This window comes from Littorina saxatilis, linkage group LG11 (assembly GCF_037325665.1).
Source record: "Littorina saxatilis isolate snail1 linkage group LG11, US_GU_Lsax_2.0, whole genome shotgun sequence".
Taxonomy (NCBI): domain Eukaryota; kingdom Metazoa; phylum Mollusca; class Gastropoda; order Littorinimorpha; family Littorinidae; genus Littorina; species Littorina saxatilis.
This window is the reverse complement of record NC_090255.1, coordinates 4,023,193-4,039,511: the sequence shown is the minus strand read 5'-3', so window position 1 is coordinate 4,039,511 and position 16,319 is coordinate 4,023,193. Positions and strand designations below refer to the sequence as shown.

Genomic DNA, 16,319 nt, shown 5'->3' with positions numbered 1-16,319 from the left:
CTCTCTCTCTCTCTCTCGCTCTCTCTCTCTCTCTCGCTCTCTCTCTCTCTCTCTCTCTCTCTCTCTCTCTCTCTCTCTCTCTCTCTCTCTCTCTCTCTCTCTCTCTCTCTCTCTCTTACACACATATTCAAGGTTTTAGTGCCTGTAGAGACTGCATGTTAACAATGTATACATGCACACAAACATGCTGTGCCTGGCGGGTTAAGGAAGGGCTTAGAGTTCCTCAGGTCAACATGCTGTGCCTGGCGGGTTAAGGAAGGGCTTAGAGTTCCCCAGTATGGCGTGACTCTCTTTTATTGTTCCTGCATGTGTGTATTCATTATTCCGAGCCCTGAGACTTTTGCCGTGAACTTGTATTGTGCAAGTGTGTGTTCATTGAAAACAATCTGATTAGGGATTGTCCTTTTCGTATGAATAACCAGCGTGTACATAAAATATTTTCTTACACTAATAATGTGGATTTTTTTGTTTTCTCCAGGTATGAAAGTACAATCAGCGGTCAGTTCTTTGGACACACGCACCACGACCACTTCCAGGTGTTCTACGACCTACAGACTCTGAAACGGCCGACCAACGTGGCGTACATCAGCCCCAGTGTCACCCCCTTCTCTAACCTCAACATGGGCTATCGCATCTTCACTCTCGATGGAAACTACTCTGCTAGCTCTTGGGTACGTTGTGTGTGTGTGTGTGTACGTGTTGTGTGTGTCTGTGAGTCTTTGTCTGTGTGTGTTGGTGTGCGTGCTTGCAATTGTAAAATGGCATGGAGGTAGAGACGAAGAATATGATGTGTACATGCGTTTGTGTGTGTGTGTGTGTGTGTGTATGCAAGTCCAAGAATGGGTGTGCATTTGAGCATACATGTTAATTCATGTTTTGACTTTAGCGTGTTTTAAATGTTGCTATGTTTGAAGCTTGCATGTTATCATTTTATGATTTTCTGACCGCTGGAATAACTGTTACAGGAGGTGTTGGACCATGAAACCTACATCCTGAATCTGACAGCAGCCAACACTAGGAAGTCTCCCCCAACCTGGGACCTGGAATACTCCGCCAAGGTAACTGGGGAGGGGGGGTGGGGTGGGGGGGGGGGGGGTTGTAGTTGCTTTACCCCTTCAAGCGCAGAGACGCTTGACATTCTGTGTGACAAGGAATAAACTAGTAATTTACACATTATGTTTTTGGTTGTTGTCGTGTCTCCTTACATAACAGAATGGACAAAGGGAGGCTATCACAGAATGGACAAAGGGAGGCTATCACAGAATGGACAAAGGGAGGCTATCAAACTGTTATGGTTGGAAGAGTGGTATCCTGTGACTCTGGAACAAAAAAGAAAGAAACCTCACAGACCTGAACATTTCTCGGCTTGCTGGCGGAGAGCAAGCACACTCAAAGCCAAGAAATGTTTGGGCTGGGGCAGCTGAAAAGTGTAATATTTAGTAAGTGGATATTATATATAAGCACTAGAATAATTATAGTATAGATTATTTTTTTATTTTTTTAAATTTTGGAGCCTGTTTTCTGACTGTTTAATGTGAACATTTTTCAGGCCAAGTACGGCATGACGTCACTTTTTCCAGAGGACTGGGACGTGCTAGTTTCACGGATGGAAAAGAATGACAGTCTCCTTCAGACGTTTCACTCGTAAGTGACAACACTGTACTTTTTGAAATAGAATGAGAGGTAGAGGGATCTGAGAATGCAGTTAGATTAACCCCTTGACTGCCTTAGGACGGGTGTTAACCCCTTGACTGCCTTAGGACGGGTGTTAACCCCTTGACTGCCTTAGGACGGGTGTGAACCCCTTGACTGCCTTAGGACGGGTGTGAACCCCTTGACTGCCTTAGGACGGGTGTGAACCCCTTGACTGCCTTAGGACGGGTGTGAACCCCTTGACTGCCTTAGGACGGGTATATCCGTCATGCGCTTGTGCAGCCGCAGCGCCTTAGGACGGGATTACCCGTCTTCTCCGTTCAGGAATTTTCCAGAAATGCTACGTCACTGCTGACACACAAATAGCAGCCAATGGCTTGGAAGGATACCTCATTCTCATGAATAAACATAAATGGTGACGCGGTTTTGCGTCTGAAGGCTATTTTCGGCCTTGGCGACAGGGTAGGGGAGAGAAATCTCGACTCGTCAAAATGGCTAACGGTGACAGTCGACCGGGCCCTAGTAGGGAAAAACAAAGCCGGACTGACGCTACAGGCGGTGCAAATGATTATGGATACTAACAGGGGAAGGGGGAGATCTTCTTTCGGACGATTCATTGGAAACGGGTAGATGACAGTGATTATAATCCTTTCTTGGAGCAAGCAAAACAGCCACCTATGTTTGATCCACAGGTACCGGAAGATGCGCCGGACTGATTTTTCAAAAGTTCATACATCATTATTAGCCAAACTAATTATCTTTTTCATGATTAGACACTGAAAACAGATTCTTGGTTCAATTTCCTTTAAAAACAACATAGGTTTTACTTACCTACCTACTGCCAGTTTGGAGCTAGAATTTTTTGTGAATTATTACACCCCGAACTCCAATATTCTCTGGCAGTCAGGAATGCACATACGCAAGTTTTGATTGGCAGCGAAAGGGTTAACGGGATAAGACTTACCACACAAGGCCCTCAGATCGCTTCCAAAGTCATACCGTAAGATTCTGCTTTACACACAATGCTACCCCCCAGGAGGACGGCCTTTATTGTGCAAAAGGAAGTGTTTGAAAGTCAGCATGCACTCACTTTTGTTTAAATGATTACTATACTTGTGCAGACCTGTTTACCAGTACGATTTGGACGTATTTTGTACGCCAAATTTTTATCAGTACGCATAATACGCGACACACGCACAAAATACGCATAAGAAAAAGTCTAGAATACGTTTTCCGGTGTTGGTGTGCTGATTACGGGATGGTACAACTGATACCGGTTTCGGTCTAAGTGTAATAACCATGACAGCGAATCTTCAGCTGTGGAAACCTCGTTCAGTTGTTGGCACGTGCGATCGTCTGGACAATCGTGGGCCAGTGCTGATTACGGGATGGTACAACTGATACCGGTTTCGGTCTAAGGGAGATAACCATGACAGCGAATCTTCAACTGTAGAAACCTCGTTCAGTTGTTGGCACGTGCGATCGTCTGGACAATCGTGGCAAAATGAAGCGGAAAAATGTGCCAGTTTCGGATGACTGTACCAAGTCTAAACAGCAGAAACGGCAGATTTTCTTGGAGAAATACAAGAAAGAGCCAGGAATTGTAGAGTCTTCTTTGGGAAAAAGTCATGCACACTGCAAGTATTGTAAATCGGATTTCTCCGTTGCCCACTGATGCCGGGAAATATGACATCGAACGACACTGCAGTTCCAAAACTCACATGGACAATGTTGCTGCAAAGAAATCCGCTGACAGCTGAAAAGGAATTATGAAGTTCATTCCCGCAAAGCAAATCCTACCAGAAGAAAAGCCTGTAGTCCGTGCTGAAGCAATGTTTTCAGAGATGATTGTAAAAATGAACTTGCCACTGTCAACCACTTTTGTGAGAGTAACACAAGTATGAAGACAACGAGATTAACTTTTGAGCAAAGCCAAAGGGGAGAAGACTGAACAGATGCAGCTGTCAGTGGCAAGTTCATCTTTTCATTATCAATCTGTTTGGAAGACACTGGTTATAATGCTACAAACTGACAGGTAAATACAATTGTTTTATCCCTGTTGTATTGGAAGGAGTTAAATTCTGAAGGTGTTCACAAGACATGCAATTCTTACACAAACACGTTTGCACCCACGCGTACATATTCCCTAGCGCATATATGGCTTTGCTTGCAAAGTACACCAACTTTTTGAAAAATACACTCAACTTTTTTGGAAAGTACTCTTGCCTCGGGTTTAGGGTAAACAGGTCTGCTTGTGAGTTTTTGAGCAAAATGTGCTGACTGTGCATCTAGATGAAGGTACACATGGGTTCCTCAGATTCTTCAGACTCATGAAAATCAGCCAGAAACTTGTACCAGAAACTTGTACCAGAAACTTGTACCAGAAACTTGTACCAGAAACTTGTACCAGAAACTTGTACCAGAAACTTGTCCCAGAAACTTGTCCCAGAAACTTGTCCCAGAAACGTGTACCAGAAACTTGTACCAGAAACTTGTCCCAGAAACTTGTCCCAGAAACTTGTCCCAGAAACTTGTCCCAGAAACTTGTACCAGAAACTTGTCCCAAAAACTTGTCCCAGAAACTTGTCCCAGAAACTTGTCCCAGAAACTTGTACCAGAAACTTGTCCCAGAAACTTGTCCCAGAAACTTGTCCCAGAAACTTGTACCAGAAACTTGTCCCAGAAACTTGTCCCAGAAACTTGTCCCAGAAACTTGTCCCAGAAACTTGTCCCAGAAACTTGTCCCAGAAACTTGTACCAGAAACTTGTCCCAGAAACTTGTCCCAGAAACGTGTCCCAGAAACGTGTACCAGAAACTTGTACCAGAAACTTGTCCCAGAAACTTGTCCCAGAAACTTGTCCCAGAAACTTGTCCCAGAAACTTGTCCCAGAAACTTGTCCCAGAAACTTGTACCAGAAACTTGTCCCAGAAACTTGTCCCAGAAACTTGTCCCAGAAACTTGTCCCAGAAACTTGTCCCAGAAACTTGTCCCAGAAACTTGTACCAGAAACTTGTCCCAGAAACTTGTCCCAGAAACTTGTCCCAGAAACTTGTACCAGAAACTTGTCCCAGAAACTTGTCCCAGAAACTTGTCCCAGAAACTTGTCCCAGAAACTTGTCCCAGAAACTTGTCCCAGAAACTTGTCCCAGAAACTTGTCCCAGAAACTTGTCCCAGTGTGTACCAGAAACTTGTACCAGAAACTTGTACCAGAAACTTGTCCCAGAAACTTGTACCAGAAACTTGTCCCAGAAACTTGTACCAGAAACTTGTCCCAGAAACTTGTCCCAGAAATCAATAGTTGTTGGTGCTTTCTATGCAGAGTGTTGCTGAATTAATGCCTTGAAAGTAACTATGGGGACAATCAGTGACAGTAATTCACCATAAATTAAAATGTCACATGGAAGGGTGGTCATTTGTTGCTGAATTAATGCCTTGAAAGTAACTATGGGGACAATCAGTGACAGTAATTCACCATAAATTAAAATGTCACATGGAAGGGTGGTCATTTGTTGCTGAATTAATGCCTTGAAAGTAACTATGGGGACAATCAGTGACAGTAATTCACCATAAATTAAAATGTCACATGGAAGGGTGGTCATTTGTTGCTGAATTAATGCCTTGAAAGTAACTATGGGGACAATCAGTGACAGTAATTCACCATAAATTAAAATGTCACATGGAAGGGTGGTCATTTGTTGCTGAATTAATGCCTTGAAAGTAACTATGGGGACAATCAGTGACAGTAATTCACCATAAATTAAAATGTCACATGGAAGGGTGGTCATTTGTTGCTGAATTAATGCCTTGAAAGTAACTATGGGGACAATCAGTGACAGTAATTCACCATCAATTAAAATGTCACATGGAAGGGTGGTCATTTGTTGCTGAATTAATGCCTTAAAAGTAACTATGGGGACAATCAGTGACAGTAATTCACCATAAATTAAAATGTCACATGGAAGGGTGGTCATTTGTTGCTGAATTAATGCCTTGAAAGTAACTATGGGGACAATCAGTGACAGTAATTCACCATAAATTAAAATGTCACATGGAAGGGTGGTCATTTGTTGCTGAATTAATGCCTTAAAAGTAACTATGGGGACAATCAGTGACAGTAATTCACCATAAATTAAAATGTCACATGGAAGGGTGGTCATTTGTTGCTGAATTAATGCCTTGAAAGTAACTATGGGGACAATCAGTGACAGTAATTCACCATCAATTAAAATGTCACATGGAAGGGTGGTCATTTGTTGCTGAATTAATGCCTTGAAAGTAACTATGGGGACAATCAGTGACAGTAATTCACCATAAATTAAAATGTCACATGGAAGGGTGGTCATTTGTTGCTGAATTAATGCCTTAAAAGTAACTATGGGGACAATCAGTGACAGTAATTCACCATAAATTAAAATGTCACATGGAAGGGTGGTCATTTGTTGCTGAATTAATGCCTTGAAAGTAACTATGGGGACAATCAGTGACAGTAATTCACCATAAATTAAAATGTCACATGGAAGGGTGGTCATTTGTTGCTGAATTAATGCCTTAAAAGTAACTATGGGGACAATCAGTGACAGTAATTCACCATAAATTAAAATGTCACATGGAAGGGTGGTCATTTGTTGCTGAATTAATGCCTTGAAAGTAACTATGGGGACAATCAGTGACAGTAATTCACCATAAATTAAAATGTCACATGGAAGGGTGGTCATTTGTTGCTGAATTAATGCCTTAAAAGTAACTATGGGGACAATCAGTGACAGTAATTCACCATAAATTAAAATGTCACATGGAAGGGTGGTCATTTGTTGCTGAATTAATGCCTTAAAAGTAACTATGGGGACAATCAGTGACAGTAATTCACCATAAATTAAAATGTCACATGGAAGGGTGGTCATTTGTTGCTGAATTAATGCCTTAAAAGTAACTATGGGGACAATCAGTGACAGTAATTCACCATCAATTAAAATGTCACATGGAAGGGTGGTCATTTGTTGCTGAATTAATGCCTTAAAAGTAACTATGGGGACAAACAGTGACAGTAATTCACCATCAATTAAAATGTCACATGGAAGGGTGGTCATTTGTTGCTGAATTAATGCCTTAAAAGTAACTATGGGGACAATCAGTGACAGTAATTCACCATAAATTAAAATGTCACATGGAAGGGTGGTCATTTGTTGCTGAATTAATGCCTTGAAAGTAACTATGGGGACAATCAGTGACAGTAATTCACCATCAATTAAAATGTCACATGGAAGGGTGGTCATTTGTTGCTGAATTAATGCCTTAAAAGTAACTATGGGGACAATCAGTGACAGTAATTCACCATAAATTAAAATGTCACATGGAAGGGTGGTCATTTGTTGCTGAATTAATGCCTTGAAAGTAACTATGGGGACAATCAGTGACATTAATTCACCATAAATTAAAATGTCACATGGAAGGGTGGTCATTTGTTGCTGAATTAATGCCTTGAAAGTAACTATGGGGACAATCAGTGACAGTAATTCACCATAAATTAAAATGTCACATGGAAGGGTGGTCATTTGTTGCTGAATTAATGCCTTGAAAGTAACTATGGGGACAATCAGTGACAGTAATTCACCATCAATTAAAATGTCACATGGAAGGGTGGTCATTTGTTGCTGAATTAATGCCTTGAAAGTAACTATGGGGACAATCAGTGACAGTAATTCACCATAAATTAAAATGTCACATGGAAGGGTGGTCATTTGTTGCTGAATTAATGCCTTAAAAGTAACTATGGGGACAATCAGTGACAGTAATTCACCATAAATTAAAATGTCACATGGAAGGGTGGTCATTTGTTGCTGAATTAATGCCTTGAAAGTAACTATGGGGACAATCAGTGACAGTAATTCACCATAAATTAAAATGTCACATGGAAGGGTGGTCATTTGTTGCTGAATTAATGCCTTAAAAGTAACTATGGGGACAATCAGTGACAGTAATTCACCATAAATTAAAATGTCACATGGAAGGGTGGTCATTTGTTGCTGAATTAATGCCTTGAAAGTAACTATGGGGACAATCAGTGACAGTAATTCACCATAAATTAAAATGTCACATGGAAGGGTGGTCATTTGTTGCTGAATTAATGCCTTAAAAGTAACTATGGGGACAATCAGTGACAGTAATTCACCATAAATTAAAATGTCACATGGAAGGGTGGTCATTTGTTGCTGAATTAATGCCTTAAAAGTAACTATGGGGACAATCAGTGACAGTAATTCACCATAAATTAAAATGTCACATGGAAGGGTGGTCATTTGTTGCTGAATTAATGCCTTAAAAGTAACTATGGGGACAATCAGTGACAGTAATTCACCATCAATTAAAATGTCACATGGAAGGGTGGTCATTTGTTGCTGAATTAATGCCTTAAAAGTAACTATGGGGACAATCAGTGACAGTAATTCACCATAAATTAAAATGTCACATGGAAGGGTGGTCATTTGTTGCTGAATTAATGCCTTAAAAGTAACTATGGGGACAATCAGTGACAGTAATTCACCATAAATTAAAATGTCACATGGAAGGGTGGTCATTTGTTGCTGAATTAATGCCTTAAAAGTAACTATGGGGACAATCAGTGACAGTAATTCACCATAAATTAAAATGTCACATGGAAGGGTGGTCATTTGTTGCTGAATTAATGCCTTAAAAGTAACTATGGGGACAATCAGTGACAGTAATTCACCATCAATTAAAATGTCACATGGAAGGGTGGTCATTTGTTGCTGAATTAATGCCTTAAAAGTAACTATGGGGACAATCAGTGACAGTAATTCACCATAAATTAAAATGTCACATGGAAGGGTGGTCATTTGTTGCTGAATTAATGCCTTAAAAGTAACTATGGGGACAATCAGTGACAGTAATTCACCATAAATTAAAATGTCACATGGAAGGGTGGTCATTTGTTGCTGAATTAATGCCTTAAAAGTAACTATGGGGACAATCAGTGACAGTAATTCACCATCAATTAAAATGTCACATGGAAGGGTGGTCATTTGTTGCTGAATTAATGCCTTAAAAGTAACTATGGGGACAATCAGTGACAGTAATTCACCATAAATTAAAATGTCACATGGAAGGGTGGTCATTTGTTGCTGAATTAATGCCTTAAAAGTAACTATGGGGACAATCAGTGACAGTAATTCACCATCAATTAAAATGTCACATGGAAGGGTGGTCATTTGTTGCTGAATTAATGCCTTAAAAGTAACTATGGGGACAATCAGTGACAGTAATTCACCATAAATTAAAATGTCACATGGAAGGGTGGTCATTTGTTGCTGAATTAATGCCTTAAAAGTAACTATGGGGACAATCAGTGACAGTAATTCACCATCAATTAAAATGTCACATGGAAGGGTGGTCATTTGTTGCTGAATTAATGCCTTAAAAGTAACTATGGGGACAATCAGTGACAGTAATTCACCATCAATTAAAATGTCACATGGAAGGGTGGTCATTTGTTGCTGAATTAATGCCTTAAAAGTAACTATGGGGACAATCAGTGACAGTAATTCACCATCAATTAAAATGTCACATGGAAGGGTGGTCGTATCCCATGTACAGGCCTGACCTTGCTTTAAAAAGCTCGACTCACGGCTGACAGAGTTACTTTTAAACATCGGCCCTTGTTTTTACAGGAAGGGCTGTACCTAGAACAGGTTTTTTTCTTCTTTCCTTTTAACAGTACAGTGTTTTAAGACCTCCAAAAATCTGAAAAAGGAGGGAGTCTTAAAATGGGGGTAATTTTACATAGTTAACAACAGAAAGTCTGAGAAAACAAGGTCTTAAACAAGAATAAGGAGTCTTAAATTGGAGGTGTCAGAAGGGGGTTCCACTGTGACTGCTGTGGACCAAGAGAATTCATGAATTTGAAGCCTTTCGTTGATTCCTTGCAGGTATTACTACAAGTCTCACGCCAGCGGCCCCTGTGACAGTTCCTGTAGCGAGGCCTTGGTGTGCGCCCTCCGGTCGGCCAAGTCGCACAGTACCAAATTGTTTTGTCCCAGTCTGCGTACCTCCGCTGCACAACATCTCGCCCAGCTGTCTGCCACAATGTGTTAAGGCGGTCCTGAATTGAGGACGAAGTCGACTTCGCTAAGTCTTTTTACCGAAAACTTAGCGCTAAAGCTTCGTGTGGACGGCTTTGCGAAGTATGCGTTGCGCAGTCGACTTCGCCCAGTTCAGGACAGGCTTCAGGAGTGATGAGATTCTGAAGGTTCAATGTGGCTGCCTGAATAGCAATGCTTTTTTCAGATTTTTTGGTTTGTAACTTCTGTAAATGAAATCCCAATTTCTTATTTTTAAGACCAGATTTTCTAAGATTTTTTGTGAGGGGCACTGCATGTAATCTGACGAGATATTATTTCATTTTTGATTTTTCTATTTTTATGTTTTTGTGTGAAAGTTTTATGTGTTCTTGTTTTATAGACTTAATTAAGCTCTTGAAATTGAATGTGTGTGTGTGTGTGTGTGTGTGCGCACGCATATGCGCATCTGTCTGTCTGTTTGTCTATCTTTCTGTCTGTCTGTCTGTGTCTTTGTGTGTGTGTGCGCATATGTTTGTGTCTGTCCCCCGACTTACTGTTCGTAATATAAGAGACTGATATTAGTATGTTGTGCCTTCATTAGTCAAGAGCATGGTCTATGACCATGGTATTAGAATATTTACTGTGTTTTTAACCACCTGTTAACCTTTCTGTGATATATCTGTTTATGAAAATGTTACTTGTTGTGACAAAAATGTTTTATTTCTTAAGTATACTGATGCAGTTTTTTTAAGTCGTCAACGCAATACTGTTGTAAGTAACATTTATACATTTACATACTCTGTTGATGCATTAGTAACTTGTCATACAAAATGTCAGTGAAGCTATTTTATAAAATAACGGTGTTTTTTTGTGTGTGAAAGTATCTGTCAATTTTATTATTATTATTATTATTATTATTGTGATCATTTTTATGCGCCTAATCTAGATATAGCCCTAGGCGCTTACATATTAATTTCTGCCGTTTGAAATGGAATTTTTTACAGACAGACAGACAAACAGACATTTTTTACACACAATATATAACGCATTCACATCGGCCAGTAAAGCTCAGTAGCCTATTAGGCGAGCATTCACCTTTCACGGCCTTTATTCCAAGTCAAACGGGTATTTGGTGGACATTTTTATCTATGCCTATACAATTTTGCCAGGAAAGACCCTTTTGTCAATCGTGGGATCTTTAACGTGCACACCCCAATGTAGTGTACACGAAGGGACCTCGGTTTTTCGTCTCATCCGAAAGACTAGCACTTGAACCCACCACCTAGGTTAGGAAAGGGGGGAGAAAATTGCGGCCTGACCCAGGGTCGAACACGCAACCTCTCGCTTCCGAGCGCAAGTGCGTTACCACTCGGCCACCCAGTCCATGCATTGGCAGCATATGACACTATTTCTCTTCCATTTAGGTTTAACACTCAGTACTTCTTTTTCTTGCTCCTGCGTTCCAGAAACACTCAGTACAAATGTTATCATTGACCTACTCATTACAAAGGTCGTTGAGCCATTTAAAACAAAATCAGGAGGTTGCAGTTTACACTGGCAGATCAGGAGTTCTGAGAGTCAGTTTATTAATTTGCACCTGGATTAATCGGTCAGTCCAGAATTGTACCACTCTCTGGTAAAAATGCATGCACGATTAGGCGAGTGTGCATGTTAAAGATTCCAAGTTCCCAGCCAGAGTCCAGGGACCTGGCAACACACAGTTTACCCAGGACACACCCCCTCAAACACAAGCGTCTTGCTGCTCAGGGTAAAAAAAGGGTGAAACTAGGGTACACAACAGCGAGAGTTGCGTGCCAAACTCTCACCAAAAGGTGTCCCCTGAAAGATGACCCCGAGGGTAAGAAGTTCAGGAAGTCGGATCAATTTCCCAACCATACGACAGGTATATAATCAAAGTGTGAATATAGTGTCTATACCTTTTCTTTTTCTGTTTTTGTTTATAGTGATTTGAGTTTTGAAAGATACAGTATACCGTATTGAATTTGTGAGGAGAACTGCTGAAGAAGCTCAGCTCTCCTGTGTGATTTTAGTGGTGTGTACAGCAGGCGCTCACATCCACGTCGGACATCGGACATACACGGATATTTTTTCCAAATGTCCTATACAGTTTTCATGCAAGAGGACATATGTCCTTTTGTTTTTGTCACAAAGTGGTCTATGATTGTCCGATTATGCTTTCATTTGATCGGGACATTGTCAGTACTTTCCAATTTGCAGTACATATAGTTTGATTTGCTCTTTTACAGTAAAACCTGCATCTAGCGGACCCTTAATTGGGCGGACACCTTAGCATAACGGACAATTCAAGTGAGGACGGATGTATTTTACTCTCAAAAACACCTTAAAAGAGCGAACACCTCAAAGGCGCGGACACCCTTTTTTGGTCCCGATTGGGTTCGTTACTTGACAACAACGGACAAACCCTTGAAGCAGACAGCTTTTAGCAGACGCTAGTCCGCCATCTTGGTTCTGCAAATACAATCTCGCTGGCGATGTGAACGCGCGAGAAGCTTATTTTGTAAGCCAATGACAGAACTTGAAAGAAGTTGATTTTTGTATGGTGCACGCTCATTGGTCGATGCCGTGAACTCACAAACATTTCGGGTTTCTACTTTCTGTACTGTGGTGCATCTTCGTCTCATCCTTCGTCTTTGTCTCATCATGCCAAAATGACAAATTTTGACTTTAGAAGAGAGAGTCGATGTCATAATTAAAAGACCATTCGAAAAGTTGCTAATGAGCTGAATTCCAGAAAAACTCAAATTTCCAACATAAAAGCTGATCGAACACAAATTCTCAGTCAGTGGGACTCCAGTGCCAGATCGACAGCAACATGTGTTGAGAGAAGAAAAACAACCTATGATGAGTTGAACGAAGAACTCTTCCAGTGGTTTTCAACAGCTCGATCAAAGAATCTTCCAGTGAATGGCCCGGCCCATTGCTTCAGATAAGAAACCGATTGCACCTCTCTCTCTTTCTCTCTCTCTCTCTCTCACTCGCTCGTTCTCTCTCTCTCTCTCTCCTTTTCTTTGAACAAAAAACAAACAAAAAACAAACTTGAGGGCTTCAAAACTTGGCCCATTGCTTCAGATAAGAAACCGATTGCACCGCTCTCTCGCGCTCGCTCGTTCTCTCTCTCTCTCTCTCCTTTTCTTTGAAAAAAAAAAAAAAAACCAAAAAAAAAACTTCAGGGCTTCAAAACCTTGAGTTTTAATAATCAATGTGTCAAAAAAGAATCCGTGACTTGGGGTTTTTTTTCCAAAATTTTTTTGGCGCATTCATATTCATAAGAAAAGACATCTTGCTACAAAGGACAGTGGCAAGGCTCCCCAAGAGCATCCTTTGCTCGCAGATTTTACTGTACCTTTTCTTTTTCTGTTTTTGTTTATAGTGATTTGAGTTTTGAAAGTACAGTACCGTATTGAATTTGTGAGGAGAACTGCTGAAGAAGCTCAGCTCTCCTGTGTGATTTTAGTGGGGTGTACAGCAGGCACTCACATCCACGTCGGACATCGGACATACACGGATATTTTTTCCAAATGTCCTATACAGTTTTCATGCAAGAGGACATATATATATACATGTATGTCCTTTTGTTTTTGTCACTAAGTGGTCATTTGTCCGATTATGCTTTCATTTGATCGGGACATTGTCAGTACTTTCCAATTTGCAGTACATATAGTTTGATTTGCTATTTTATCGATGTTTTGCGAAGCGATGTGTCTCTCCAAGCAGACGAAACGTGGGGAGGTTTTATGTGCTTTTTATAGAGAAGAGCTTCGAAGGGTCGCAACTCTGAATGCTCCAAGCCGGTTGACAGTCTCCCTCCGCGGTTGTTGTTTTTCGAAAAAGCAACATAACTAAAATAAAAAGTCCTATTGATTTATTTTTGTTCAGGACAAAATGTCCTATCACTTTTGCATTGTCCAGGACATTTGTCCTATTCCATCTCTCATGGATGTGAGCCCCTGGTACAGTATGTTTTCAGTGTGTACAAGTGTTAGAGTGTGTGTACGCACCATGTGTTGCTTGTGAGAAAACAGACTGCAAGACCAAGATATTTACAGTCATACTTATACATATTTTACATTCTGTAAAACCACTTCCATGCTCCCATGGGGTCGCCTTCACGCGGCGGGAGTGTTTCCACAGAGCTACCCCACCCCTTTACTTCTCTTCTTTTGTCTTATTTCTGTCTTACCAGTCCTTTCACCTATATTTCCTTCCAAGAAAACTCTCTACTATTCCCTGCAGTTTTCCAATTCTTTTCTTGTTGTCTTATTTCTACCTGACTGGATCCATCACCTTTATTTCACTTACCAAAAGTCTTCTTTTCCACATCCTTATTTCTCTGAACCCCGCATGTCGTAAGAGGCGACTAACGGATTCTGTTTCTCCTTTTACCCTTGTTAATTGGTTCTTGTATAGAATATAGTCAATGTTTGTAAAGATTTTAGTCAAGCAGTATGTAAGAAATGTTACGTCCTTTGTACTGGAAACTTGCATTCTCCCAGTAAGGTCATATATTGTACTACGTTGCAAGCCCCTGGAGCAATTTTTTTATTAGTGTTTTTGTGAACAAGAAACACTTAACAAGTGGCTCTATCCCATCTCCCCCCTTTCCCCTATCCCATCTCCCCCCTTTCCCTCGTCGCGATATAACCTTCGTGGTTGAAAACGACGTTAAACACCAAATAAAGAAAGAAAGAAAGAAAACCCATTCCATGTTTTTTGAGCTGTACATTTTTGTTACAATTTCCTGATTTGTGTCTGCACAAGAGAGACCTACAGCACCCGATTCATTCAGTATTATCAACTTGTTTTGTTAATTAATAGGTCCATATATATATCTTGCTTGTTTTTATATAAACATAAAATTGTTATCATTACTGTTGTTGTTGTTTTACAGTAGATCTAATGTTATAGAAAGATTGTTAAATGCTTCAGAAACAGGCAGTTGTCATGGATCTCACTTGAAGAGAAAAATTTCAGTCAAGTTATCTTCAATTATTTCCAGCTATTCTTCTTCTTCTTCTTCTGCGTTCGTGGGCTGAAACTCCCACGTACACTACACTCGTGTTTTTTGGACGAGTGGAATTTTACGTGTATGACCGTTTTTTACCCCGCCATTGAGGCAGCCATACGCCGTTTTCGGAGGAAGCATGCTGGGTATTTTTGTGTTTCTATAACCCACCGAACTCTGACATGGATTGCAGGATCTTTTTCGTGCGCACTTGGTCTTATGCTTGCGTGTACACACGGGGGTGTTCGGACACCGAGGAGAGTCTGCACACAAAGTTGACTCTGAGAAATAAATCTCTCGCCGAAAGTGGGGACGAACTCACGCTGACAGCGGCCAACTGGATACAAATCCAGCGCGCTACCGACTGAGCTACATCCCCGCCCAGTTCCGGCTATGTTTCTGAACGTGTCGCACAAAGTTATTTCGTTTGGTATGGTGGACACTTCTTAATTGTGATTTATTTTATTTTATTTTAATTTCTCTTATTTTTTCTTTATTTTCCCCCCTTCTGTTCTGATGGATAATTGGTTTGACTCTCTCCTCGTATGTCAAAGTTGCCAAGTTATGTCTATTCTGAATATTTGTGAAATTTGTATTTAGTATCTTAATTTCTTTCAGGTCGATTTTTCGGGGTACCCTTATTTGGAAGGCGGTCACGTACGTGACCCCTGTAAAAGAAATCTTTGATCCAAAGGGGGTGCCAGACAGTCAATTTGAGTGCATTTAATGGCGTAGAAATTAAGTTTGAATGAAATGACACAGGAATGAAATTGTTTCAGATTGTGTTTGAAAATGACGTTTATATTGTTGTTAATTGGAACTTTGCCTAGTCAAAGCTTAGTTGCAATGTTCCAATGTTTTATAAATTATTTGGAATTGGGGGGAGGGCAAGAGGGGGGCAAAGTTGTTGTTTTCCACATTCCCGAAATGCTCATGATCATGCTCGAGTAACCCCCCGCGGGTTTGGGGGAAGAATTTACCCGATGCTCCCCAGCATGTCGTAAGAGGCGACTAACGGATTCTGTTTCTCCTTTTACCCTTGTTAAGTGTTTCTTGTATAGAATATAGTCAATTTTTGTAAAGATTTTAGTCAAGCAGTATGTAAGAAATGTTAAGTCCTTTGTACTGGAAACTTGCAAGCCCCTGGAGCAAATTTTTGATATGGTGCATTTGTGAACAAGAAACAATTGACAAGTGGCTCTATCACATCTCCCCCCTTTCCCCGTCGCGATATAACATTCGTGGTTGAAAACGATGTTACACACCAAATAAAGAAAGAAATGCTCGAGTATGAAATGTGTATTGCATACTTTATGTTGATGAAATAAATATTTTGCATAAAATGTGTGTGTGTTTGTGTGTGTGTGCATGCATGTGTGTGCGTGTGTGGGTGCATGTGTGTGTGTGTGTGTGTGTGTGTGTGTGTTCATACTTACGTGTGCGCAAGAGAGAGAGAGAGAGAGAGGGGGGGGGGGGGGGGAGAGAGATAGTCTGTGTGATTACAGTTACTTATACTCCACGCAACCACACACACACACATATCG

The 16,319-nt window shown here is 40.7% G+C and overlaps 1 protein-coding gene across 1 annotated transcript in view; it reads left to right on the top strand.

Moving 5' to 3' along the window:
• LOC138979443 (sphingomyelin phosphodiesterase-like) overlaps positions 1–16,118 on the top strand; it is a 36,282-nt gene extending 20,164 nt beyond the window's left edge. The window contains exons 11-14 of the mRNA XM_070352162.1: positions 479–671; positions 966–1,058; positions 1,550–1,644; positions 9,600–16,118. Of these exons, the coding sequence (XP_070208263.1) occupies positions 479–671; positions 966–1,058; positions 1,550–1,644; positions 9,600–9,765 (547 nt within the window). The 3' untranslated portion in view covers positions 9,766–16,118. The remainder of the gene's footprint in view (positions 1–478; positions 672–965; positions 1,059–1,549; positions 1,645–9,599) is intronic.
• The last annotated feature ends 201 nt before the right edge of the window (positions 16,119–16,319 follow it).